At 41.8% G+C, this 25,244-nt stretch overlaps 1 protein-coding gene across 5 annotated transcripts in view; it reads left to right on the plus strand.

Annotated features, from left to right (window-relative positions):
* LOC118826481 (zinc finger protein 521) overlaps window positions 1–25,244 on the plus strand; it is a 201,829-nt gene that overhangs the window by 84,850 nt on the left and 91,735 nt on the right. For all 5 annotated transcript variants that reach the window (XM_036597466.1, XM_036597467.1, XM_036597465.1 and 2 more), the window contains 2 exons: window positions 2,087–5,574; window positions 5,991–6,075. In XM_036597466.1, coding sequence (XP_036453359.1) covers window positions 2,443–5,574; window positions 5,991–6,075 — 3,217 coding nt within the window. In that variant the 5' untranslated portion in view covers window positions 2,087–2,442. The remainder of the gene's footprint in view (window positions 1–2,086; window positions 5,575–5,990; window positions 6,076–25,244) is intronic.

The following is a 25,244-nucleotide window of genomic DNA, read 5'->3' on the forward strand; positions in this document are numbered from 1 at the left end:
CAGTAGTTTTGAAGACTTTTCGTAGCCGATACAGAGATATTTGAGTGCCTTACTTTCCAAAATTTCTCCATAATTAAATGTTTAAGATGTAAACAGAGTCATTCAGAGTGGTTTGGTGTGAAATGCTCTGTTCTAGAGAAACTTGCAGAGTCAGAATTGTTCACAGTGGTGGTGATAGGAACCAGACTTCTGAAGCTTTTCTGAAAGCTGCATGAAATGATTACGAAACAATAAATGATGCCTAAGACATTGTTTTTTATGATAGATTTGCGGTCATATCTGGTTTAAAATTAATTTTAAATTTACTCATGGTGGATAGGTGCATACAGGGTGCTGTAAGGCAAACTAGTCTTCAAAGAATGCTTTTTTGTTTCATATTTGGCACTGTTTTATCAATGTCAACATTACATATAAAACTCAGACACATAGGTTTACTGGTTTTGAGTAGTAAATAAATTTGCTATATTTGCATTGTAGCCATTGCAACCCCTGCTTACTATCATCACTGTAATAAATCTTGGAAAGTTTCCTTACAAAAATTTTCAGATTGAAACAGTCTGAACGACTGCATTTATAGTAATTCCCATGTAATGTATAGCTAGTAGACACAAGTATATGAATGTTTAAATGTGCCCGTAATAACTAATAATATGGTTAAAGTTAACTGCCTCTCAAAAGCAGACAGCAAGAGTTGAAGTATTTTCAGTCTGTCCATTTTCAAAATGTGTCTGCCGTTTTTTTTTTTTTTCCTTTTTTTCAGGTGCTCTTAGAGCACTTTGAAAACACTGTTCTGTACAGCTCTGCTAAACCATATATTACTTAGCCAGCTATGCTTAAAAAAACAGGAAAATCTGTCAGAATGTGTTCCTTGGGTGAGATTGTGTGAAGCTGGCATGTTGCCCGGGGTGGGAGGTTTCCGGCAAGAGGACGCTACAAGGGTAGCCCATCAATGTGCCTCTTTCAGCAGTTTGAGGAACAGGGGGTCGACCTGTGACCTCATCTGTTTCCTGAAGATATGCTACAGTGGGTTAAGTGATCGAAGAGGGCATGTTATCCTGACAGAAGGCAGAGCGCTGCGTTTAAAACAATTGAGAAGGCTGGAGAAGCCAAGCCGGTCCAAGGATGAACAGCAGATTACATCCAAAGTTTTATGCCTTCCCGCGGATGTCTCATAAATCTTGCCTTTTCCCTTGTTTTCTCCTTTTCTTAGTTTTGCCTTCTGTCTCTTTTTCCCCTGTTCAAAAGGATTATACTTTTATTTAAACATGAAGGTCACAGTGCTTAGACTTGGGCTGAAGTAAGAAGTGGACGGTCACCTTTCAAACTTGAGCAACACATCAGATAGCAAAAAATAAACAATTAAACTGTATTGATTGACTGCTGTTTCCTAAGGTTACGATTAATGCAAGGGTTCGTCATGCACCTCATGTCTTTTTTTTTTGGATAGACACATTTGACTTATTGCTTTTCTTTTTTCTCATAACTTGGGCAGCAGTGTAGTTAATACCTTTTAGCCCGATGTCATGATAAGTCATGAGACCTGTCATATGACCAGTAGGTTTCATTGTAGCTTTAAGGCATATCGTTGATATGTTTTATTGTTTCATGGCATTCTTGTTGAGCCTTACCGGTATATGTGAACGTCACTGAACAATATCCTGGAGACCTTTCATTTTCAAGAAGAATAAGTGCAATTGTTAAAAAGTAAAAGTGTTGTAATTTACCTAATGCCAGGCGTCCATCTAAACAAACCCCCTCCCTACCACCCCAGCTTGCTGCTGGATGGAAATGTCAGAAATTGCTTTTTCTGTCTCAGTGGGTATTGCCATTAGATGGCCACCTACAAGGTTAATTTCCTACCCTTTATTATGGAATCTACTTTGTCATTCTAACTGAATATTCTCTCCCTCTCTCATTCTTTCACCCTCTCTTTTACATTCTGTGCGCCGTTGTGCTTGGCTCATATCTTTTCACTAGTACAGCTTGCCAAAGACAGAACTGAATTTTAGAAATGCTACAGGTGCCTAGGGGTATATATTTGTATGCATTTGCAACAAAAAGCATTTTCTTTTGTCTTTTTGTGCAGATGGTGCTGATCTAGAAGATGACCCTTCCTGTTCTTGGCCTGCCTCTTCACCATCTAGCAAAGACCAGACATCTCCAGCCCACGGTGATGACTACGATTTTGGTGAGGACGAAGGAGGCCCTGGCCTGCCCTACCCGTGCCAGTTTTGCGACAAATCTTTCAGTCGTCTGAGCTTCCTAAAGCGCCACGAACAGAGCCATAGTGACAAGCTTCCCTTCAGCTGCACCTTCTGCAGCCGTTTGTTCAAGCACAAGCGTAGCCGTGACCGACACGTCAAGCTCCACACTGGCGACAAGAAGTACCACTGCGGTGAGTGTGACTCTGCTTTTTCGCGCAGTGATCACCTTAAGATCCACATGAAGACGCACGCTGCAAACAAGCCCCATAAATGCCCCGTGTGCCGCCGAGGGTTTCTGTCCTCCAGCTCCCTACATGGACACATGCAGGTGCACGAACGAGGGAAGGACACTCAAGGCACGGGGCTCTCTCGAACGGAGGAATGGAAGCTGAAGGAAACGCGCAAATGCAGCCGCTGTGAAGAAGGGTTTGATGTGCCTGAGGAGCTCCAGAAGCACATTGCAGAGTGCCACCCGGAATGCTCACCTCCTGAGGAAGGGAGTCTGGGGCCTGGTCTGCAATGCATTTACTGCCATGAGCCATTTAGTGATGAGGGTACTCTGCTTAGCCACATTGACCAAGCGCATGGCAGAGACCGAAAGGGCAACACGTGTACTGTGTGTTCTGAGCACTTTGCCACTGTGGAGGAATTGTATGCCCACATGGACATCCACCAACTGCCAGAGTCCAGTAACCACAGCAATAGTCCTTCTCTGTTGACTGTGGGTTATACATCTGTTTCAAGCACCACTCCAGACTCAAACCTTTCTGTTGACAGCTCAACCATGGTGGACTCTGCTCCTACTGTGCCCAAAGCCCGTGGACGAAGAAAGCGTGCTGCTCAGCATGCCACGGATATTTGCGGACGACCTGCCAAACAGCCAAAAGTAGCATACAGCTGCATCTACTGCAACAAGCAAGTATTCTCCAGTCTTGCTGTTCTTCAGATCCACTTAAAGACCATGCATGTGGACAAACCAGAGCAGGCCCATACCTGTCAGTTCTGCTTGGAGGTCCTTCCATCTCTGTTCAACTTGAACGAGCATCTGAAACAGGTCCACAATGCTGAAGATCCCTCCGCCTTACTTGCTAGCCTGTCTGATGCCCTGCTGCAGTGCAACTTTTGTCCAGAGATGCTAGGAGACCTCAATGCCCTACAGGAACATATTCGTTGTTCACATGGCTTTCCTAGCCCAGTCGCCAAGGAGAGCAATGCCTTTTTCTGCCCCCAGTGCTTCATGGGATTTCTGACTGAGGCCACACTAGAAGAACATGTCCGGCAGACCCACTGTGATTCTGGCAGCTTGCGATTTGACTCCCCCCTAGCAGTCACTCCCAAAGATCCCATTGTGGAGGTCTATTCTTGCTCGTACTGCACCAACTCTCCCATTTTCAACAGTGTTCTGAAGTTAAACAAACACATTAAAGAGAACCATAAGAACATCCCCCTGGCCCTGAATTATATCAACAATGGGAGAAGAACCCACAGAGCACTCAGCCCTTCATCTCCCATATCTGTAGAACAGGCCACAATTCTCAAACAGGGCAGCACTTCCTCCCGTTCAGCAAGCGAATTCATCTGTAACCAATGTGGTGCTAAGTATACTAGTCTAGATCTTTTCCAGACGCACTTGAAGACTCACCTTGACTGTGGGCTCCCACAGCTCAGTTGTCCGCAGTGCAACAAAGACTTTCCCAACCAAGAGGCTCTGCTGAAGCATGTGACGGTCCACTTCACTATCACTTCCACATACTACATCTGTGAGAGTTGTGACAAGCAGTTCACATCAGTAGATGACCTGCAGAAGCACCTGCTTGACATGCACACCTTTGTGTTCTTTCGCTGCACTCTCTGCCAGGAAGTATTTGACTCTAAAGTGTCAACTCAGCTCCATCTTGCAGTAAAGCACAGCAACGAGAAGAAGATCTACCGCTGTACTTCTTGTAACTGGGATTTCCGACATGAGACTGACCTTCAAGTGCACGTCAAGCACAGTCACTTGGAAAACCAGGGCCGAGTGCACCGCTGCATCTTCTGCGGTGAGTCCTTTGGCACAGAAGTGGAGTTGCAGTGCCACATTACCACTCATAGCAAGAAGTACAACTGCCGCTTCTGCAACAAGGCTTTCCATGCCATTATCCTGCTTGAACGTCACTTGCGTGAGAAGCATTGTGTGTTTGAGGGTAAGGCCCAGAATTGTGGCACCAATGGCTCCACAAGTGGTGGTGGCGACTCAGTTGCCAAAGATGAGACAGACCTGCAGGGCATCCTCACTAATAGCCATGGAGGAGCGGGCACAGGGGAGTCTCACAACAGCCATGATGGCAGCGAAGAGGATGTTGATTCCTCTGAGGTCATGTACAGCTGCGACATTTGTGGGGCGTCCTACACCATGGAGTCCCTCCTGACCAATCACCAGCTCCGTGATCACAATATCCGCCCAGGGGAGAGTGCTATGCACAAGAAAAAGGCAGAAATGATCAAGGGGAGCCACAAATGTAATGTTTGCTCTAGAACATTCTTCTCTGAGGCTGGGCTCCGGGAGCACATGCAGACTCATCTGGGACCTGTCAAACACTACATGTGTCCCATTTGTGGAGAGCGCTTCCCCTCTCTGCTTACTCTGACAGAGCATAAAGTTACTCACAGTAAAAGCCTGGACACAGGCAGCTGTCGAATCTGCAAGTTACCTCTGCAGAGTGAGGAAGACTTCCTGGAGCACTGTCAGATGCATCCTGATTTGCGGAACTCTCTGACCGGCTTTCGCTGTGTGGTCTGCATGCAGACCGTCACTTCCACCTTAGAGCTCAAGATCCATGGCACCTTCCACATGCAGAAGACTGGAGCCATGTCCACCAATCACCCTAGTGGTCGCTCTGCTGTCACACACCACCAGCATCACCAAAGCCAAAAGCTCTTCAAGTGTGCTTCATGTCTAAAGGAGTTCCGTTCCAAACAGGACTTGGTGAAGCTTGACATCAACGGGCTGCCATATGGTCTGTGTGCCTCATGTGTAAGTGCTGCTGGTAGCAAGAGCTCCAGCCCAACCATAAATGGTGGAAAGCAGCAGCAGCTAGGGGTACAAACACCTACTGTCTCTGCTGCTGGATGGAGCCAAGGGGAGAGTCTGAGCCCTGGTGGGGTGAAAGCAAAGGGCACCTCATATTCAACGTCATCTTCTTCGTCAACATCGTCCACTGCTGCCAAGACAAGGTGCTCCAGCTGCAATGTGAAGTTTGAGTCAGAAGCAGAGCTGCAGACACATCTTTCAACAGTGCACAGGGATCAGACTGGAGAGGGCAGTGGAGGTCAACTAAGGACTCCTCAAGGATCGCCCATGCTGAGGGTGAGCCCAACACAAAGTGAAGAGGTAAGACATGACTTACTGTACTCATGTGTATTACATCGCTGTGCTTGTTCAGCATGTGCTTTTATTTGTTGTCAGGGCAATTCAGTGAAATAGCGTTTAGTAGATGTTGATGTTACACAGAGTGACCATACACCCTCTTTTTCCAGGACATCCTCTTTTTGGAACCTAAAAACCGCATACGGCCACAATTTGTAAATTGCCTAGAATGTCTAACTTGGTTTTGCTTTCATGTTAACATTTGCTTTCTACAGCCTGCCCAGTGCTGCCCTTCTGCCCTAGTGTCCTCTTTTTTGTAAACCAAAATATGGTCACTCTAATGTTACACCATATCTAATGCATGTAAAAGTGAAAATGTATTGATAATAAAGCATAAATAGGTCATACTTAAACTTTGTTTTCTCTCTTTTGATGATCAGAAGAAAACATACCAGTGCATAAAGTGTCAGATGGTCTTCCACAGTGAATGGGACATTCAGGTTCACGTGGCCAATCATATGATTGGTAAGTTTCAGAATACTCCCTCTTCTTTGTCTTGTACACCATTTATCTTACACCAGTTTTACCATCGATTTACCAGTCTGTGATTATGAACCCACAAAAAAACAGACAAAATATACTGCCAATAGTGCGGGAAACACAATGCTAACTTAATCAGCAGCCTTCAAACTCAGCTAGTCCATTGTCTTCAGGGTATTGAAGGCCAAAAACTGCACATCTGCAGCTAGTGCCCATTATAGTCTATGCCTAAGCTGACCATATGAAATTGGAATTGCATTAAAGCCTATTTTTTTGGGTGAAGTATGTTTTATGCATTTTAATCAGCAGAGGAAAGTTAAGAGTGTACTTTCTTTTATAGTACCTATCTGGGTGAGTGGCCTGAGGACAAGTATGAGACAGGCAAGGAGTAGGACAGAGAAAGGAAAAATGTGAGACTGAGTAGTTAAAGAGTTGTAGTTAAGATGTATTTATTCTGCAGAGGTTCTGATGAATTTATTTATCCTGCTGTTGGCACAGAAATAGATTAGTAAAGGTGGAAGGTGACTTTTTGTTTAAGGACTCTAAAAACAACACAATTTGAATGACTCTGGAAACTATGGAGTGGCAAGCGGAGCTGAGATTCGATAGATTCAGATACCTTAGCTGAGGTTAGTGTGATGGAGACATGGAGGGTCTGTAGTATTGAAGAGTCCATACCAGAAACAAGTGAAATCAGTAGTGTAGTGAAAACTGCATTGCAAAGAAAAGCTTTATAAACAGAGAGGTGCACTAACCCATCACAAACTAGCTATTAGGTGTTTGGGAGAGTATTGTTATCACCATAATCAGATGCAGGATTTGTGCAGAGGGTTGGTAGAAGATTGCATAACAACAAACCTGCTCTTTCCTTGATGTTGGATAAGCATGTTGAAAGTCTGTGCTGCTGTCTTGTGAGTCACCAAGCCAGGTTTTCTCAATATTTGCACTGTTGGTACTGTCTAATCTGTGCATGTTGTGCTAGGGGGTGAGACGGTAATTGGGTGGTGAGTGGGCGTTTTTTGTTGGAGAATAGCATGAATTTTGCTATTGCGGGTTGTTTTCAAGGGTCAAGAGTTGTCTGATTTGGAAAAGGGCCTGAGGAAGGTAAGATTGGGCTGAAAGGCAGTCAGAGTGAAGAAGGTTAGAAGTTGTAGGAGAATGTATTTATTTGTTATCATAAATCATTTAGAATTGAGCATTGTAGAACATATTAACAATGTTAATGTCTTGCCCCTTGAAATAGGTATTGCAAAGTTTAATCCTTTTCAGGACCACCCAGTCCATCAAAGACCCGCATTTCAAATGAGCACCCAAATTTTGACATTATCCACAGACTACAGACAAGACACAGTAAACAGTAATGTAGCTGGAGGACTAAACTTGTAATCAAAATGACTAAAAAACAGAAGAAACTAAAATGCTATGGGCCTGATGTACTAAGCTTTTTGTGCCAGTTGTGCATGAAACCGCCGCACAAACCTAAACGAGCAGTTTATGGGCTATGTGCATGGAAAAACTTTTTATAGACATTACATTTCTACAACTCGTGCACATGCATTTGAAGAAGGATCGCACAAAATGTGGGACAAAACGGGTAGAGATATTGGAAATGTGGAGCTCAATTAAACAACAGAATAACATTATTTCAATTAACAGGATCAGACGTATATCTTGCACAGTGCAAGATATGTCATGATATAGCTGCTATACATGCTTGTTATTATTTTACAGATTGTTTTTGGAGTAGAATTACACCCATAAAGCCTGTTTTGGTGGGAAATAACATCATTTACTAACACTGCCATCTTTTTATCATTGAACTCTCAGTTTTTGTTTTGTTTCGAGTTTGTTTCATTGTGCCTTGTAAATCCTGCACCTCTTCAATGTCAATATATCAGTCAATATGCAGGGCTAAGCTGCAGTCTTAGTAAATCAAATGTTAATTTCTGCGGCATATTGTGATCGGAACGTTTAGTGTTGCACCTGGCCCTGTGTTACTGTGTTTTATCTTCATAGCTCCATCTCTACATACACTGAATGAATAAACACAGATATATATATATATATATATATATATATATATATATATATATATATATATATATATATATATATATATATAGTATGTGAAGTTATGTTTTAAGTGCTGGCTTATTGACCGGTCCTTTTTTGTGTAGTGTGCAATCAATTTCAAATATGCAATTATGCTGATGTACTAATCGATGTCTGAGAATGTCGAAGAGGGTCTCACTATATTTCCTGGCTCTAAATATTCAAACACACCCACAGCATCTGCTATTGGTATTCAGGTGGAATATTGGAGGGAAAGATTCAAAATTGAAACAGACACGCTTTTCTTTGCCGGCGGTCCATGGCTCTCTGAATTCTGCTCTCGCTGCTTCTTAATTCATTCATTTATTCGGTTTGTTTAGTGGATCTTTCATTACTCTGAATTATCTGGTGCCTTCTTTGGGAAGGGAGCTCAACAGACCGGAACAAAGTTAACTTTCATTTCGTGGTGCTCTCATAGACTAGGCCTACTTTTATGAAAAAGGCTGGTGAGTCTGTGAGGAGCTCACACTCGTCCCTAAGACTGGTGAATATGTGAGGAGGCCAAATTTGTCCCTAAGACTGGCGGGTCTGTGAGGAGTCCACGCTTGTCCCTAAGACTGGTGAATCTGTAAGGGGACCACATTTGTCCCTAAGACTGGTGAGTCTGTGAGGAGCACCATGCTCTTCCCTAAGGCTGGTGAATCTGTAAGAAGCCCACATTCGTCCCTAAGACTGGTGGGTCTGTGAGATGCCCACACTCTCAGACTCTTGAATTTCTGAGGAGCCCTCACTCATCCCTAAGACTGTCGAACCTGTGAGGAGCCCAAACTTGTCCTTAAGACTGGTGAATCTGTGAGGAGCCCACAGTTGTTCCTAAGACTGGTGAATCTATGAGGAGCCCACACTCGTCCCTAAGACTGGTGAATCTTTGAGAAGCCCACATTCAAGTCAAGTGGTCTATATTGTCATTCCTCAATATATCTCGGATATATTGGAAACAAATGTTGTTCTTCAGGCCACATGGTGCAACACACATCAGCAGTACATTACACAGAACTACACAGAGTGCAGATACACAATATTATGCATAAAGTGCTGAATATAGAGTAGATTTATCAAACAATAAGTATACAGAAGAGTAAATACACAAAATAATAAATACTAAACAGGACAGCAAAACAGTTTGTGTGATTGGGCATCATATATTTATGCACACATACATATATAGGCATGAATCACTCATCCCTAAAAGTGGTGAATCTGACCTGGTGCCATACTGGTCTTCCTGCGTGGTGTGACTGGAATTTATTTGGTTCATTCAGTTCAGTGTGGATGTTTTCTGGGTAAGCAGAGCGTGATTGTGCTTGTATGCTTATTGGAATCAATTTGGATGTAAAAAAGCCTCCAACTATGCATTTGGCAGTAGAAATTGAATGTGCATATGCACAGATTTGAACCCCTGAACTTTTGCAAAGTGACAACTGTTAAGGAAATACTCCTGAAAGAGTGCTCTCACTGCAACCACACCAGACAACCGTCTGCATTTCAAAATGGCTGAAAGTCAGCGACCAACTGGCATGGACCTAATGCACTCCTGATATTCCGCAGCCTCCACTGCAGTCTCCCTCCTACAGTTTGGGTGGGTGGGTGTTTGGTGGAGGGGGCAAATCTGGACTGGACCGTAATTACTTCACAGCCAGCGTGTGCCAGAAAAGCGTAAGTGGGGGAGGAAGCAAAGGCCTCATTTGGAAAAGGCTCTAAATGCCTTCTCCCTTGAAAAAAGGGGACACTTTCTCCTTTTAATGGCCATCTGCACAGGAGAGGCGAAACGGGAGGCCGGGGGTCATCTCCGCTCAGCTGTCGCCGTTATTAGCGTAGGTAATGGAGCAGGCGCTCCGCTCTTTGGGGTGCTGTTCCCAACCCTGCGCTCCCTGCTTTATGGCTGTTGATTCACCCCGATAACTCTATATATAGACAATGTGATGCCACATAAAGCCAGCACAAAACAATTTAAAAAAAGGAAGTCCTTAGAGTCTAATCTGAGACATGGTGGCTATAGAAAAGCAGGGAGTGATGTGGTTTGAGTTCCACCACTGCACTTGTCTTCCCTGTGACCTCACAACTCACTGTCATTACCCTGGCATGTTTGAGTGAGGGCCAGGGATGGGGGAAGTGGGGGTGCTTAGGGGGTTGTAGCACCTCCAGATTTCAAGATTGCCAACTGCCAGTGCTGGAAATGGTTAACACAAAAATAAAAGAAAGCAACATGAATATAATTTCATTTAAACATGGTAAAGACCTTTTTGTGTTTGTTTTAGGGCAGAGTTTGCAGGGGCCATGTGATGCCTTCTTTAATGCAATAGAAGCCATATTGACTCAGTTTTTCTCGTAGTTTATTGCAGTTTCTAGGAATAATATAATGTAAACATTATAGAGCATTATAGAGTGTTTTTTTTTCTGAACAAATGGCACCTCCACAATAAAAATCAACAATTTTTCACTATTGATTAATCAGCTGTCATAATCAGTGTAATCCTAGTCTATTTGAAGATGCACAGTTATTGATAAGCCATCGAACAGCACCAAAAGCATGCAGCGCTATGCTGGAAGAGAAAACTTGTAACATCCTAATCAGGTTGGTGGTGAGGAGAGCGGCGTGTGTGGGAGGGAGGGGGAGAATGTGGCCTTGGCCTGAGCCAGTAGCCCCTGAATGCCTGGGGAGTGAAGCCTGCAGCGCTCGAGGTCCAGATGGATCCATCCACATTTGCCGTACAGCTGGTCGCTCTGATCAGGGACTCGATATGATACTCCTATCGAGCTGTAGGAGAGGAAAAAAAAAGAAAGAAAGGGGAAAAAAGTCATTGCCACCGACCAAGGAGCAATTTCGAAGCGAGCCAGAAGACAGCTGGCCTCTCTTTAGTTTGGAGTTTGCTGGCATGGCCCACTCACACGACCAAAGGCATCTGATTTGTCACCAGAGAGGAGGAGAAGAGGAAGAGAAGGAGAGGAGGAGAGGGCAGGATTTATGCCTCTCTCAGCTGCTGTGGTTGCTATCAAAGCTATCGTTGGCTTCCTTGTTTGTTTAAGATGTTTATTAACGCCTTAATTGGCTCAGCATACATTCTGTCTTCTCGCCATACAAGCATACAAAAGCTCAGCCTTAATGTTTTGAGAGTTCGCTTTGTCTAGGAAGATGGCTCGTACACAAATGCATGTTTTTCATGCTAATTTTAATCAGATTTGAATATAGAATTTAAGCCATGGCGGAATGGACTCAGAAAAAGGCGCATGCTGTAAAAGAAGTTAGCATTGGACAAATATGAATTAATGATTAACCAGTGGGTTTAATTGTTGGGGACCCCACTGCTGTGAAAACAGTACATATCTTACCACAAAGACAGCCCTGCTGAGATAAAACGGTCCGCCAACAGACCACTTCTTTATTGTCATTTCTTGGAATAACTTATATACATTGGAGCAAAATGTTAGGCTCCTAAACAGCAGCACATTACACAGGACTATGTAGAGCGCAGACACATTTTAAATACATAGATGTATTTTCTATAAATGACAAACACATGATGCTACCTAGACAGAGCAAAACAATATACATGGGCATCAAAGCAGGATGTGAGTCAAGGAAGTAGTGCAAAGTGCAAATATTGTCAGCAGGAAACTACATAGAGTGGACGTTGGAGAGGAGAAGAGATGGTAGAGCTGTGCAGTAAAGGTTAATCTTCAGCATAGCATTGAAGCCCAAACACAAAAACAACAACAACAACAACAACAACAACAACAATAATAATAATAATAATAATAACAATAATCTTTATTTATAGAGCGCTTTTCATGCCGGTGGCAGCTTAAAGTGCTTTACAGACAGGAGCTCCACAGTTTAGAAGCACAATAACTGAATGAGTCTCTCCATGTTTTCTGTAATTTACAGAAGGTGTTTGCAGAAGGTCAGAAACTGAGGATTTGAGATCACATGCTGGAACATAAACAGGCAGACATTCTGTGATGTAAGCAGGTACCTTAAGGTCATTTAGAGCCTTAAAAATTAGTAGTAGAACTTTATAAATCAGGCAGCCAGTGCAGTTCTTTCAAATTTCCTCAATTACCACACTTACCACACTTCTGCTGCCCGGCACACTGTTTTCAGCGCTTTCATTCCCAGCCAGCGGCATCAGGCAGTCTCGCAATGCCGCGGCAGGTTTCAAGTAGCAGCCTGAGGTCACGTAGCGCCGCCATCAATCCATCATTTATTGCAGCTTAACTTTGTTTTCCAACATCAAGCAGGGTCTGGGAATGATAGACATGTTCACTAGTGTTATTGATGCACATCTTGGGCAAGATTAGCTGAAATTTGACTACAAGAAAAACAAGCAATTTTCACGACCCAGAGTGGCCTCTCCGTCATAAACGCACCGCCATCTTGGAGCATGACTGCAGGTTTCTTAATATCAAAGAAATTCTATACAGCTGCTGCAGTCAGTAGCATTTAAACACAATTAAAACACTTGTATATATGTTGCTTGCTCAGCTGCTCACATAAGTCATGTACATTTCCAACAAAATATGTTGCATCCATGAAAGAAAAACTACATAGTTCAACTAGGACTTCTAAAACAGGTGGAAACAGCATTTTGTGGCTACTGTCAAGAAGTTTTAATGGTGTTAAAACTGTATATTTCAATTATTCTGTCAAAATATAAAAATGTGTGCTTGGGTTTTGGCAGACATGCAGTATTATATATTGTCAAAGCAATATTTTGAGGGGGCTGGAAGAATCAACAGAGCCAAAAAAAAGTAAAAAACATGATCCGAAGACAAATGTGAAGGTCTTTCATTGACAGATAAGCCGGTAAGACCCAAACAGCACGGCGGCGCTTCAGAATCCCCCTCGTTTTTGACAACAGTATGAACTTTGACCTCCGAAGCTCCGTAGGAGCCTGTTTTTGCCTTCTAGTCCTCCTGCTGGGCCGAAACCTCTCGCTTACACCTCAGCTACCCTGATGTGAGGGTTGTCGGGCACGAGGAAAAAAGGTCTAATCTCCCCCCCACCTCCAGCTCCTCCTCTCCTCTGAAAATTCCCTCTCTTTTTTTCTAGGCCGCCCTTTTTTTCCCCTTCCAAACGGCTCGTGCCAAGCTGTTGGGCGACACTCTGAAGGACGGTCGCGAACTTTCACAAACAATTTGAAACAGCATTCTGGGAAAGCTGATTTGGAGGGTCACCTTTTAGAGCGTTTTCTTGTTTTGGGGGGGTGGGGGTGAAAGTGGCCAAGGCCCAAACTGAGAGCATGCCCAGGCTTCCGCCCGTCGGTGGCTCCAGGAGAGAGAGAGAAAGAGAGAGAGAATGAGAGAGGCCTGGACGGATGGGTGGGAGGTGGTGGGAGGGCGACGGGGGTTTTAGGGGACAGAGTGGGGCGCACATTTGCTGTACAGCTGGCCTCTCTGTGTGAGGCAGAACATGGGCCGTTACCAAGTGAGCGGAGACAGGAGAAGAGGAGAAACGAGAAGAGATGAGGTTCCGCCCCTCTTTTCCCCTCTTCCCTCATTCCCTGCCTTCTGCTTTTAATCAAATTTGCTTCTTTTTCCAGACTGCCACACACCACCTCCCTTCTTATGTTGCGCAGGACGGTGTGGTGTACATCTGCATTACATGCATGCCCCGGCTTTATCTCAGAAGAAGACGTGATTTGTTGCCTGTAATAGAGACTGCAAATTATCCATGACACCGTGTTGTCTGAGGGTCCCGCGGGATTTGTTTTGAGCGATGACGTGTTGACTGTACGTCGCAGTGAGGGGCATTAGGGGAAAAAATACACCCCATCAAGACAGTGCCGCGAGGTTTGGGTGGTCTGCTACATACAAGGCTGAAGAGATGAATGGGATGTGCCATATGATTATTATACAGGACAAAAATGTGTATTTCGGGTCCTACATTTTTAGATTTTACTTCCTTACAGTTGAAAATCATGCACTGGTATCACAATTATTGATAAAAAATTTAGTAGGAGAAATGCTTTGTCTTTTTTTAAGATTAATAATTGTTTTGACTTTTCATTTTATATAAAGACATTTTCACATTGTGCTAGCAGCAACCTGGCAAACCCTTAAAGGGAAATTCCACTGATTTTTCAAAATTTCTACATAATTGCATCACTGAGATGTAAATAAAGTCAGTCAGTGGGGTGTGATGTAAAATAATACATTGTAGAAAAACTTAATAACTTAGATTTCTTTACAGTGGTGGTGATGGGAACCAAGGTTCACAGTGTCCACAACACAAATATAGCCATTTTATTTACTGTTCAAAACCACCAATGAACCTACATGGGACTTCTGAGTTTGTATATGTAACGTTGATGATGGTAAAACAGTGATAAATCTAAAAAAAAAAAGTTTTCTTTGATGACGGTTTGCCTGCACATGCCTCTCTACCATGAATGGCTTAAAGAATTGCATTTTATGCCAAAATCATATTTCAAAATTGTGTTGGTGGCATCAGGCAGTGTATTCATAAACATAAAATTAAAAAGTGTAAAAAAATACACATACGTTTAAACAATAACAGTATCTCTCACCAGGACACCCATCTTTAAGGACTCCCTGTAAGGCTTAAATATTTACTTCACTTCCACTCATATCTAAATGCTCAAACTGTTTAAATGATGAACACTCTCAAATAATGCCACCGTGCCCATCTTTGCAACCCATTCTTGAAATGAAGATGCTCCCACTTCCCTCCACCCTCTAAGAATAATTTGCCTGCCTATCATTAAATGGGTTTGGACCCAGTCTGCTAAGTGCTTGTCACTGGCATTTAAAAAAATGGGCTCCCCTGAGACAAAGAGTCTGGGGCAGAGTGATATACTTCACAAATACAATCCTGAATCCCATTCTAGAATTCTTGAATGTTAGGGCACTGTGTAAATTAGGTTTCTACCTCAGACTTGCATCATATATCCTATTTTTTAAACCTGAAAGACAATGCTCATATTTGTACACAGTTCTTTTGAAAAGGGGGGGAAGGGCATTTTGAAGCAATTTACTAGACAATTAATCCATTAATGCAGCCAACCACAATGGGTTATCTTTCAATTGACCATAACTACATGTAATGTGGTGAAAAAGCAGTACAATATCAATAAAAATGATTGTGTTTACTGTCTGTAACATTTACACCGGTAATCTGTTTTTATCAGTATTTGTGCCAACACTGAGTAGCTGAAGTCAGAATAGATTTTATCGTTTTTCGTTGATGTTCATTTGACGTTTATTGACTTTAAATTGGTTCATTTTTTGTGTTCTTACATAGATATATCTCCAATACTCACAAATAGAAGGTGCCTCGGTACTCCCAAAGGTAAACGGAGGAGCAGAAAGAAAATGGAGAATGAAGAGCATTAAGCATAGTCGTGTGGGCACTAGCACTCCTCATTCCCTCGGTGCACACCACATGAGCGAGAGAGGAAGTGAGGGTGAAGGACTGAGGGAGAGAGAGAGAGAGAGGAAGAGAGAGGTATAAACCATCGAGCAGGAAGGTGTGTGTAATTGCTTATTAACAGAGCCACACTCCACTGCACAGAGGTGATTGCACTAACGAATGGAGAGGTGTTATTAATCACCAATTAATAAAAGCAGGCGGGAGGGAGGCGGCCGCTCGCTTTACACTACGCACGACCTGCGCCGCATGCTCAGAGTCACTCAGTCGTAGTCTGTATTTCATTTCCTGGAGAATTCATCCTCATCTAGTAGACAATTGCTTATACTACTCTATCTATTTGTCTGTCTGTCTGCCTATCTGTCTATCTATCTATCTATCTATCTATCTATCTATCTATCTCATCCATCCATCCATCCATCCATCCATCTATCTATCTGGACAGTAGGGCAGTATATAAACTGGCCCTTTTGGTTATTTTACCCCTAAAAAACTACAGTAACTATTCAGTAAAAACTACAGTAACTATTCAGCAACTACACAGACTACAGTACAAACTAGCTATTCTTATGTTATAGAGGTATGTAGTAAAACTTTGGGCCCACCGGTGGGCCCTAGCAATTTAAGGTGTTAAATCATTTATCCCTTTTAGGACCAGGCCCCAGGGACTATGGCTGAAAATTTCCCAGTTGGCTAACACTAGCACTTACACCTTATATGTCCAACAGCATCCAGATAACCCTTCTAATTAATGAATTCATCTACTAGCACCCTCTGCTGATACAGGTGTTCAGTTGCCCACATACAGCTTGTATAATCACCGTAGAGAAGCATTGACCAACAGAATGCGACACCCTGGAGCATCTGTACATAAGGTCATGATATCCAATGTCAAGCATTGACTAGAGAGGTATAAAGCCCCCCGGTATTGCGCTGTGGAGTAGTAGTACTGCATTCTCTGGAGTGATGGAGCTCCATACAGTACCATTGGGATGAGTTGGAGTGGTGTTTGTTATCCAGAACTAACCATCCAACATCAGTACCTGACCTCACAAATGCTCTTGTGGCTGAATGCAGTCAAATCCTCACAGCAATGTTCCAACATCTAGTGTAAAGAAGATCAGAGGCTGTTACTGCAGTAATAGAGACAAACTACCTATTAATACCCTTCATTTCAGAAGAAATGCTTGAGATTCTGCAAACCTTTGGACAAAAAAATCTAAATAAATACATAGATCTGGATGTTTATGTACAAGTATATGGATTTATCTTTCTCCTCTATTCTTTCTGTCTCTTTCTCTTTTTCTGGGGCTGATATTTCCCCATCTTTAGCATTTGTATACGTGTTTCAAGAAGGCATGCAGGCATGTCTTTGGAACCACTTCAATTTGGTGGAGACACAGGAGGCCATCAATAATTAATTGACCTACATGAAGTACCTTTATGCACATTCCAGTCATGACTAGTAGTTACATGACAGCCTTTATTTGCCCACAATTAGAAGTGACTCCATTCTCATTCTTGTCTGGATGTAGTTCGTATTGTGTATGCCATGCAGAAGATGACAAAACATAGAAGGACTTGCCAAAAAATTATTTCATGATCAGCCTCTTTAGAGTAGTTCTTTCTGCCCGCTTCCTTCAGGTGTGTTCTGGTGGAGGGTACTAGCGTACATTTAAGTGGATTGCTGCAATGAGTAGTTAACGACATCAATGTTGATTATGAAAATCGTTGACATGGATTTAATTAATCACTTCCAACACTCTATAATGATCTATATAGTCTATTTGGATTGATACTTATGGTCATTCCAACAGATTGCAGTACACAGCAGAAAGCACTGGGGGCGATACAGCTTCTATTGTTTTGTTGTGCAGTAAAAAGTAGAAACTGTCAGGAAGAACTTTTGCCCAGTCTAAATCTCTGGTGTTCTCCAGAATTATAGACATGCGGACTTAGCATGCACATTTCAGAGGAAGTTTGCTGGGTCATAAGTCTCTAATTCTGCTGTTCATCTAGGCCGTACAGGGATAATGCAGACTTTTTGCTAACTTCCAGAGAGGTTGCATGGGATGCAGGCTTCAGCAGACTTTGCTCTTAAAAGCAAAAATAAAATAAAAATGTAGACAAGCAAATCATGCTTTCCAATGTAAGTGATACACAGTGCATGTGCAAATGTGCAGAATGTGTCACGTTGTGTGTAATGAGTAGCGCTCCTTTCTCATTAGCACTTTTTAACATGTGCATTTATGCAGCCTTGCAGATTCGACTTGATATCATTGAGCACATCGCTGAAAGTCTGTGACACTAGAGTTCATTGTTGCTGTTTCTGGAGATTTAGATTGGGTATTCAGTTGATGGTGGTGGCAAAGGAAGTGGAGCTGAAGACCCTGAGTGGCCATAGAGTGGAACTTTTTCCATGTACAAAAAGTAACCTGTGGTGTAAGGTTTGCATTAGCTTATCTCAATCCTTCTGATCCACTCACAGTCAAGTCATGGCCAGTCTGATTTTGAATTGTAAATATTAAACATTATTTACGGCTCAACATCCTATTATATTGTGGACTTATAAACATTGGGCCTCATTCACCAATATCTTCTTACAAAAAAGTCTTATTCAGATTTATGATGTTCTTAAACTACAGAATCATTTCGCACCTTTGTGCTCTTGAGTGTGCATAGATTCTGTTCTTACCTAAGAAGAAATCAAAATAAGAAAACATTGGTGAATGTCAGAATCTTTTTGGAAACTGTGTGAGTGGGTTTGAAGAAGAAATGTCTTCCTAAGAATGTTTGGTGAATGAGGCTCATTGTCTTTGTTTTCTTTAGCGTTCTCGCTGTAAAATACACCCCCTAGTAGCATAGCAATCTGGGCCACGCCCTCATCCACCATGTTTTGATCTCATGTCAGGTTTGCTCATGAGAAATTTGGTGCGGTGAGAGTCAGAACTGTTGGCCGGGGCTCTTGTTTGTGAATATAATCTGAAGGTTGTGTTTTGTTCCGGTCAGAACTTGTAATATGGAGGGTTTGAAGACTAAAGGACGACCAAGGACGTGAAATGTGTGAAACTTGTCATTATATGTGGGCTTTCAACATCAGTTAGGATTTTGTAAGTGCTGTAACACAGGCCAGGCATTACTTGATTAAAGGCAAGATATGATAGATTAACCAATTCAACAAATAAGCATTAGTTGGAGCCCTAGATGTGTCCATCATCCCTCTTCCTGGCCTTTGCCGTTCATTGTCTTTGAGAGGGACTGTTCCTCACCTCCATGACTTTATTCATCCTTCTCGTGCCACCAGAGGCTGGAGACTCTCCGTGCTGTCGGCGCGAGTTCACGTTATGTTTTATTGATAGTGGGTGGCGAGGGGGTGCATTACATTAACAGTGCTAATGCCAGCCCTTGTTCTAAAGTGCCATATAAATACTGAATGTTCAGGATTAACCTCCAAGCTACCGGCACCCCTCCAGGGGAAGACTGGCATGTCACGGATGCTGGAGGAGGGGGAGGTATCTGCACAGGCTTGGCTCATAGTGTTCGGCCTTCCCGGAAGGCCACACACGAGGGAAAGTAGTGAGGGGTCATGCAAACACATCTGAAACCTGCCTTAGACCAAGGGTAGAGAGGAAACTGGAGTTACAGAACTGGCCTAGTCCCAAAAATCGTAACCCCGAATGAACTTTTACTATTTATGTAGTACCTTTGTTGGTTTTCGCAGTTATCAGTTTTATTTTTTTCTGTTCCCTTATGTATAGAGAACGAGAAAAAGTCAAGGCCGAGATCACAGCGAGATCACTTGGCTTCAGTCAGCTAGCTTTGAAAGGGCAGGTGTTTGAGAAACGTCAGATATTGTAACAAAGCCTTGGATGCAAGTGCAAGGTTATTTAATTAACAACAATCCGGGCGAGTCAGGTTAAATCCACACTGCAATACAGTAGTCTGAATATTAATAATAATCCACAGAGCAGGCAGCCAGATATCAAAAGGGCAAATCAAGAATCAGAAACTAAAGGAGCAGACACAGAAAGAAACACAAGGGTAATCTAGAGGAGAAATACAAAGGGCTCAGCATTGCATGCAGGGCTTTACAACATAAGCAGTGGCAAGAAAGTCTATATAGAATGTTTGACTAATCAGGAATTAATGATTTGAAGACTTCAGATAAATTCAGTGTTAGCCCTCCCTCATTCCCTGTACCCTGTTTATTGTATGCCATGTCTGAAAGTCGGCACCCACTGGTGGAAGTGCTTCTGTTTTGCCTTGTTTTCTAATTTAATACTCAGTTTTTCATTGCAAATTGCGTTGTTAGTGTGACAATTTGAGTGAAAAGTAGAATATTTGAAATTGTAACATGAAAATAAGAATATCTTGTATTTGGTACTGTATGTCCCTCTTTTTCTTTAATGACTGTCACTCGAGCTGGCGTAGACTATGCAGTTTTTTGCCAAGGCCTCTGATGAGTAGATCCAATCCACCTGAAAGTTGTCTGAACACGAGCTTCAGTGGAAGGAATAAGACAGAATAAGAAGGAATAGCAAAAAAATCAGACTACAGAGGCCTTAACATAGTCAACATCTCAATTTTGCCTACATTTAAATAGAGACCTGGAAATAGTACAGAATCTTGAATATTTTTTCTTTGTTTCACTTTATTTTTAAAGGGCCCTTATTATGGTAAAACGTTTCATTCAGTTTCCCATACATACTGTCCGTCTATGGAAACTAAAACAGCCCTTTACATGTCATTTACATGTAGTAAAATAGAAACAGTAATAAGTCATGTAAAAATGAATTAGAACTCTTTTTGGTACATAAATCCACACAAACAAAATACAAGAAAGTTTATTCCCATGTTTACATGAATAGAACAAACACTTTGTTTGTTTTTGGTCTCAAAAAGCATTAAATCAGACACCGTTAAGCACTAGGCGCTAAAATTACCGATTGTAACCCACAATGAAGAATTCTTTTACGATTAGCAACTTTTGTCTTTAGCAGCGTTATTGTGGCAAAAATGTATTACACAAAGTTACACAATAATGTAAAATAACTTCATTTAATGGTTTCTCTGAGTTTGTATGACAGTCTTTGTTGTGCTATATAAATAACATGGTAAGATTTTTACTGTATGCATGGTGCCTGTTCGTGTTTAGCGTGTACGTGTGTGAGGCGCTCCTCTCGGCAGCGTTTGTGCTTTAATAATAAGGTGAGTGGAGCGGTTGGTGCGGCTGGGCGCCAGGCACATGGCCGGCCGTGGCAAGGTCAACAGCGCAGGAGAGGGGCAGTTACTGCACCCTTCACTCCTGCAGCTGAGAGAGGAGAGGGCCAGCCATCTGTCCACTCCTGCCTGCCATACCCGCAGAGCACACACACATACTCACACTCTCAAATGACACATACATACAGCCCGTACCAAAACTGTGTCACAGATATCACAGATATCATACCAACTTTACAGAGCTGAAAATTATGGTAATTAGTCATACTAGCCAATGTAGTTTCATGTGGCCAAAAAATAAGGATATGTTTAGTTAAGCAGTGCTTTAGTGACTGACGTGACGTTTAATTGTCAAATTTCTTAAACTTACATAAACAGCAGAAACTCACAAATCCTTAAAGGGACATTCCGGCCTAAACCCCACCGTGCAATATGTCATTTTGTATAGTATTCTGCAGCGCGGTATTGCATTCCTCAGCTTCATTGCTCTGACAGTATTTGCTTTGTGTAATAAAGAAAACATGACAGCTAGCATAGCTACTGATGTATAGGATAAAAAATATTCTTTCTAGCAGAGCTGGCTGGCTTCCACCTGCAATATCAAGTGAATAAATGAATAAATAACCAAATAAAAATGTAAAATTCAAACAGCGCACCCTGAAGTGTTCGCTCCAAAGTGTTTGTAGTTTTTTCAGCTTCCTCACACATTAAAAAGAAACATCATCAGAAGTCATTTTTCTGGTCTTTAAACCAGAAAATCTCACTGGCACCTTTGTGGGAGGTGAGTAGGCGTGCTTACAACAGATGTAGCAATGTTTTCATGTTCCTTTAAATAACGTAAATATAAAACAAGACACATAAATATCCTTACAACTTAAGCTTAAAACAGACAGATGATATCAACACTTAGACTCTTAAACAACAGCTTACTTAGCACCGATTTTGCTGTTGTTTAAAATAGCATCACATTTCTGAATGCGCATTTCTCAAATAACATCTGGCAGGATTTTTGCTGTTGATGATAAACCAGCAGAAGCTGAATATCAGCCAGTAATATTTGCCAAACAATATATTGATCAGGCCCCAATATACACTCAGTGGCACAAGCACACCAGTACAAACACACATAACAGTTCACCGCTCATCGCTGTTATAACACAAACTTTTTGCCCATTCAGTGTACATTACATAACTATTAAAATGTAATTACATAGTAACTACATAGTTACATAAATAAATTGACCTTTACATGAGTGAGAAATAATTCACATAAAATTGTTATAGATCCTGTATTTCCATTAACTCTTAGGGTCGGTTTACCAGACAGGGATTAAGCCTACTTGGGTTACACTTTGCTTTAAGCCAAGAATCTCCATTCAGACCTTTTTGTCATTTTATATATCAATTTGATGGCAAGGGGGCCAGTAGGAACACCCCAGAATCACTTAGAAAAAAATCTTGCTACATTAACTTACAGTGAAAGTTAAGAATGTTTTTTTCTTTCTCCTGTTAATCTTACAAGTACCAACTTGGTGTAAAACATTCTTTTTAACTAAATGGTGACTAAGTAAAGGTCACTTTTTCTTATTTACAAGTGCAGAAGTGAACCACATCATTCTATTTCAGAATGCTGATGTGGTTAAATGTATTTGAAAAAGAAAAATCACTGTAGAATTACAGCCTGCGCCAGTGCTATATTTTGATCATACTTGATGCTAAAATTAGCTCACAGAAGTCAGCAGACTGAGATTATCAGTGTGTCCTCTGCTCTCAAAGGTTTCAAAACGGCCACAGTCAGATAACAGTTCAGTGGCTTTATTTCATAGTATGGACATTGCTGTAAACCAGACCTGCATTCCTGTAGGGCCACACTTTAGGCAAAGCAAAGCAAGGCAAGTTTATTTATATAGCACCTTTCATACATTGCTGTCATTCAGAGTGCTTTACAAATGGGATAATACCGAGTCAGAAAATACAGAGTTATTTAAAAAAACAGGAAAGTAAATGAGAATTGAAATTAAAAACATGATTAAAATACAATTAAAACAATTGATTTAAAAGAGAAAATCATTCAGTTAAAAATCTAATTAGAAATCAGAAATTGGAATAGTTCAAAAATCAAAGTTAAATCAAAGTCTCTGTCAACTGGTTCCATTTAAGAGCAGCATAGTAGCTAAACGCTGCTTCTCCATGTCTGGTCTTCACCTTCGGCAGGACTAACGGACAATTTCTAGAGTTCTGCTCGGCTCATATAGCTGCAACATATGAAATAAATATGCTGGTCCTACACCACTGAACGATTTATAGACCAGTAATATTATTTTAAAGTCTATTCTGTAACACACTTAAGTGTTTTCCTAACACACACAGTTCAACACATCAAGATTAGGGGTTTAAGCCTAGTCCTGGACTACACAACCGTCTCAATGGAGGTTCTTGGCTCAAAGTGAAGTGTAACCCAAGTGGGCTTAATCCCTGTCTGGGGAAACTGACCCTAAGAGTTTACAGATATGCAGGATCTATTGCAATGTTATGTAAATTATTTCTTACTCATATAAAAGTAAATTTATTTACTATATAACTATGTAGTTACTATGTAATTACATTTTAATAGTTATGTAATGTACATTGTATAGCAAAGTGGCAAAAGTAAACAAGTTAAAGAGTCATAACTAAACTGGTCGACGCTCCAGCCCTCCACAAGGACCCAGTCTGAAACTCTGTATGTCTAACCTTGCATGTAAACCAACTGTCATGTAATTCAAGCGCTAAAGTCAGAGTTTTCATCTTTCCAGTTGTCGCTTTTACGTGTCAACAGTGAGACGTTTTTTAAGTTTCAGCTGTGCCTCCACCCGACAGGTTTCTCTTATTTTTCACCTTGCCTAGGCCCCCCAGGGTCAGTCGGTGAACGGGCTGCTGATTAGCGAGGCTCTCTCTCTGCGAAGACCTTTACGATGCCCTCTGGCCGCGGCGACGGAACCCTGTGGAATGTTCCAAAGCTCTCTAATAGGTTTCAGGTGCTTCGGGCCAACGGCCAGCCGCCAAGTCTCTCACAGCCCCCAGCCAGCGCGCCACTATTTATACCCCCTCCTGAACCAACGGGGGAGGGAGAAAAGCTCGACCTGATGCCCATAACGCTGAGAGTTTGTGGTCATGCCGTCCGGTTAAACCGCGGCAGCATGCAGGCAACAAAGTCATGTTGAAGCTCTTCATAAATGTAAACGAGGCAAAGCAAGTGAAATGAAACTGACTTTTCATTATTAGCAGTTCAGAGCATCAGGCCAGTTTCTCAGCCTTAGTGCTGCTGCTGTGGCAGAGGCTACACAAGTGGAATGAATAATATCACGGTTATCAAGACTGCAGCCTTTAGCTTGCAAATGTGCCCTCGCTCTAAATTATTAATGACAAATCCTTAAAATTCCTGCTCTCTCTGCCCTAATGTGTTGACCAAAATACTTCATTCTAACTCTTAAACTTGTTAACTCGTACTTGGCTTTTTTAGACAGTTTCTTCACTTTCTCTTCTGGTCATTATTATTGTTCATTTCAGTGGCAAAAAGCACATCACCATTGGTTATCATTAGTTACATGCATTTCATGTCTCTCGTTTCTAGGGCTGTGATGTTGGGCTTTTTGTTTAGAATCCAAGTCCATTTTTAATGGTACTTATGATAGTGGCCACTACCCTGAACTACTATCAGCAAGAATAAGACGCAAGCCCGAAGTTTTATGGTACACTTCTTTAACCAAAGTGTAAGAGTAGTTCAGCCAGTTTGCATTGAAGTCCTTCTAGTTAGTGAATAATAAGCCTTAGTATGTAATAAGCCTGCGATTTTAAGGGGTTAAACTCAGAGTAATTGAATAAAATAAAGTGTCAAAACAGTATACCACATTTTATCCTTCAGTGTCTGGTAAATTGTTTTCAGGATTAATAAATGATATCAACTAGGTGAATGAATGTGCTGTATATTTATAAGATCCCAGCTTTTGGATGGCTACTCCTTTAATAGTGTAGAATAGAATAGAAATTCTCAGTAGAGTGGAATGGAGTACAGGTCTGCACTCCCATGTATTCTCACGGAACCCGCCACAGTATCTTGCGCCACACGACTAATTTTCACAGTTGTGTGCGGGAGTGGGCGGCAGACCAGACCGAAGCATGCATAAAGAGAAATCCTGCAAATTAATGAACAGCCTAAATAAAGTAGAACTAAATCACATATGTAAACAATATAAAATGATAACAGTAAAACAATTAAAATGAATAAAAATCATGTGAAAAACACACATTTTCATAGCTTATAGAGCTGGTGGAGACTTCTGTCTGACAGCCACAACTGCTGAGCCCAGCAAATCACCAAACATAACCGTTCTGTGGTTTCATTCCTGGGAACAAATAATCTTTGGTGTTACTTCACAGTGAGCCTGATGACCAT

This window comes from Colossoma macropomum, unplaced genomic scaffold, assembly GCF_904425465.1.
Source record: "Colossoma macropomum unplaced genomic scaffold, Colossoma_macropomum, whole genome shotgun sequence".
Classification (NCBI taxonomy): domain Eukaryota; kingdom Metazoa; phylum Chordata; class Actinopteri; order Characiformes; family Serrasalmidae; genus Colossoma; species Colossoma macropomum.